The sequence below is a fragment of the Argiope bruennichi genome, chromosome X1 (assembly GCF_947563725.1).
Source record: "Argiope bruennichi chromosome X1, qqArgBrue1.1, whole genome shotgun sequence".
In the NCBI taxonomy this organism is placed as follows: Eukaryota; Metazoa; Arthropoda; class Arachnida; order Araneae; family Araneidae; genus Argiope; species Argiope bruennichi.
Window position 1 is genome coordinate 5344699 of NC_079162.1, and position 3250 is coordinate 5347948.

Sequence of the window (3250 nt, forward strand, 5' to 3'; positions counted from 1 at the left end):
GTAATAAGTGTATCTAAATTTAATTGCATAGCCTTAAATATTTATTTCTCATTGAATGTTTGTCATATTTTTCTGTTTAATTATAGTGTTAATTAGGGTTAAATAGTGAGAGGAATTTTACTAGTGCTTTTGTCATTTTATTTATTGTCATTCATAAATTTTTTTGAGTACATTGTATAGAAATGTTTTTTAGTGACTAGTTATTTATTGTCTTACAGTAGAAAGTGTATCGTTCATGTGGTAGCTAGTAGAATTTGGAAATATCTCAGTATTGCATTGACTTTGCTCTATTTGATCTTGGATTAGCTTATCTGTGTGCATATTATTCAGATATTTATTGCTATTAGTCATTTGTTATAAGGAAATCAGTTTAGAATATATAACTGTGTCACAATGAATATTCTTTTGATTGGAGATTCGATGATTAAACGCTTGGAAGCGCATTTATCTGAGGATTTGGATGTTATTTTTTACCGAGGAACAACCATTGAGAGGTTAACCAGTAGAATTTCTAAAATAAAGAAACACTACGATTGGATTTTAGTGCATGTGGGCACCAATAACATATCAGTTGATAGTTTAGAAATAATACTTCAAAAGTATAGGTCACTGGCTAATGAGATTTTACTAGTCAATCCAAAGGCAAGAATTATTTTCTCCAGTATCATTCCTAGAGATTTTAATTACTTTGAAAACGATTACTGGAAAACTGTTGAACATATAAAAATCTTAAACCATAAGATTGAAGCTGTAAATAAAGCATTAGAAAAGTTGTGCCATAATGAAGATGCTTTTATCTTTTGCAGTTCTAACAAGCCATCCTGGTCTGGTTTCCTGGGAAAAGATGGTTTACATCCTAATAAAAGTGGTGATCTTCGCTTGGCCAATTATTTCTGTAGGTTTTTAAAGAAATGCATTTCTTCAGATAATGCATCTCGAAAGGTATGTATGAATATTACTGTTTATATGCAATTTATAATAATATATATTTTTTAAGTACTGATGAAAGTTGGAAAAATATTTGTATTTATTTTGACTTTTGTTTAACTTTTGTAGAGGAAAAATTGCCAGTTGATCACCTCGGGATATATTTTGGATTCTTTGGAGTTTCCTCCATTGCCTTCCTGTGATCAACCTTCATTTTTATCATCATGGCCACAGCATTCTGGTTCTGCTGTGCCTTGTAGTGAGGTACCAACTTTTGTTGATAGAGTTCCTTCATATGTTTCTTCTTTTCCATCAGCTTCCCAAAAGGTATGTGTGTATATATATAATATAAATGCATCTGTTATCTGATTATTTATAATTTATATTGATATTTTTAATGTCCAGAGTTGTTTTAAAAGATCTGTTATTCATTTTTCTTATATAATTTTTACAGGATCAAAAATGCCAATCAATTGCTCCTAAATTCATTTTGGATTCTACTGAGTTTCGTGCATTGTCTTCCTCAAGGCAATCTTCATTTTTACCATCTTGGTCTAAACATCCTGCTTCTTGGCCTTTGGCACGACCATCTGTTTCAGCTTGTGCAGTCTCAACCGCTTCTTGCTCTCTTCCACTCTCTCCGCCTGTGCCTCCTGCTCTCTTCCACTCTCTCCGCCTGTGCCTCCTGCTCTCTTCCACTCTCTCCGCCTGTGCCTCCTGCTCTCTTCCACTCTCTCCGCCTGTGCCTCCTGCTCTCTTCCACTCTCTCCGCCTGTGCCTCCTGCTCTCTTCCACTCTCTCCGCCTGTGCCTCCTGCTCTCTTCCACTCTCTCCGCCTGTGCCTCCTGCTCTCTTCCACTCTCTCCGCCTGTGCCTCCTGCTCTCTTCCACCCTCTCCGCCTGTGCCTCCTGCTCTCTTCCACCCTCTCCGCCTGTGCCTCCTGCTCTCTTCCACCCTCTCCGCCTGTGCCTCCTGCTCTCTTCCACCCTCTCCGCCTGTGCCTCCTGCTCTCTTCCACCCTCTCCGCCTGTGCCTCCTGCTCTCTTCCACCCTCTCCGCCTGTGCCTCCTACTGGTCATGTTCAATTTCTTGTACCTATTGTTTCTTATATGCCTATGGTTCAGTTCGTGCGATTCCATTCTGTTGCTGCGTCCTATCCTCTATTTTATGTACCTGTTGTTCCACCATTTCTACCTGCTGCTGTTTCCTCTCTTCCAACATGCAGTCAGTCAGTTGTTGCATGCACTCTGCCAACCCACTCTGAACCAGAACCTGCTCGCACATCTCCAGTCCACTCTGAACCAGGAGCTCCTCGAATTTCCCCAGCCCAGTGTCGGCCAGCATGTGCTTCTAACAAACTTGGAAAGGCAAGAATTACTTAGATAAGTAAAAATATTTTTTCAAAATGTGACAAATATCTATGAAAATGTTATTTGCAGTATTTCTACAACAAATAAATTTGCAGTGTTACTAGATGATTGTAAAGAAGAAAATAGGACAGATATAGTCTTGGCTCTAAATTAAAAAAATATATATCACTGGAGGAGGTGCTCAAAATTTCTCATATTCAAAGACTTGTGATTATTGTGGGAAAACTTATGTCCAAGTCATCATTTTCAAAACATTTAAGAAAATATAAAAGTGTAGAACGCGTTAAGAGTACTTATCCTAAAAAATGTGAGGTATGCTTAAAATTTTATTCCTCGAGATCCTCTTTTGCAAATCATTTAAAACGCTGTAAACCAAAGATTTGTGATGTTTTACCAAAAAGCAATTGTATTAATTTATTGGAGGCTAGTGTTAGCTCTCAAGCAGAAATTGTAAAAAAGCCCAAATTATGTTTAGTGCCAGTCAAAACAACTTTAGATAATCAGCATTTAACTGATAAATGTGAAAATTCTCCCCAGTTGTGTCTAGAGTGTGGTAGATTTTATAGTGGTAATGAATATTTTAATGAACACACAAAAAGATGTACTGGTGACAAGAAGCATGAATTGTATTTTTGTACAGAATGTGATAAAGCTTATGTTAGTGTATGGAATTTAAATAAGCATCTTAATGTTGTGCATGACATTAAAAACATCAAAACTTATTCTTTCAATTCTATTTCAAGTTTTAAAATTTGGTTAGAATCTGAAACTATTGGTACTCATACTTATTTTAAAAAATCAACTGGGAAAAAAATATGCGGTGAGAAAACATTCTATTATTATTCTTGTCAATTTTTTCATCCGTCATATCAATCAAGGATTAATTCAAGGGCAGAGCGAAACGGTAAATGTAAAAATAAAAAGGGGGTAATTCCTTTCAATATAAGTTGTC

General features: G+C 36.4%; 1 protein-coding gene across 1 annotated transcript; it reads right to left on the reverse strand.

Annotated features, from left to right (window-relative positions):
* Positions 1–1383: 1383 nt before the first annotated feature.
* LOC129958440 (RNA polymerase-associated protein CTR9 homolog) lies at positions 1384–2007 on the reverse strand. Its single transcript, XM_056070931.1, has one exon. It carries the CDS (start codon positions 2005–2007, stop codon positions 1384–1386), a length of 624 nt encoding a protein of 207 aa, XP_055926906.1.
* Between the last annotated feature and the right edge of the window lie 1243 nt (positions 2008–3250).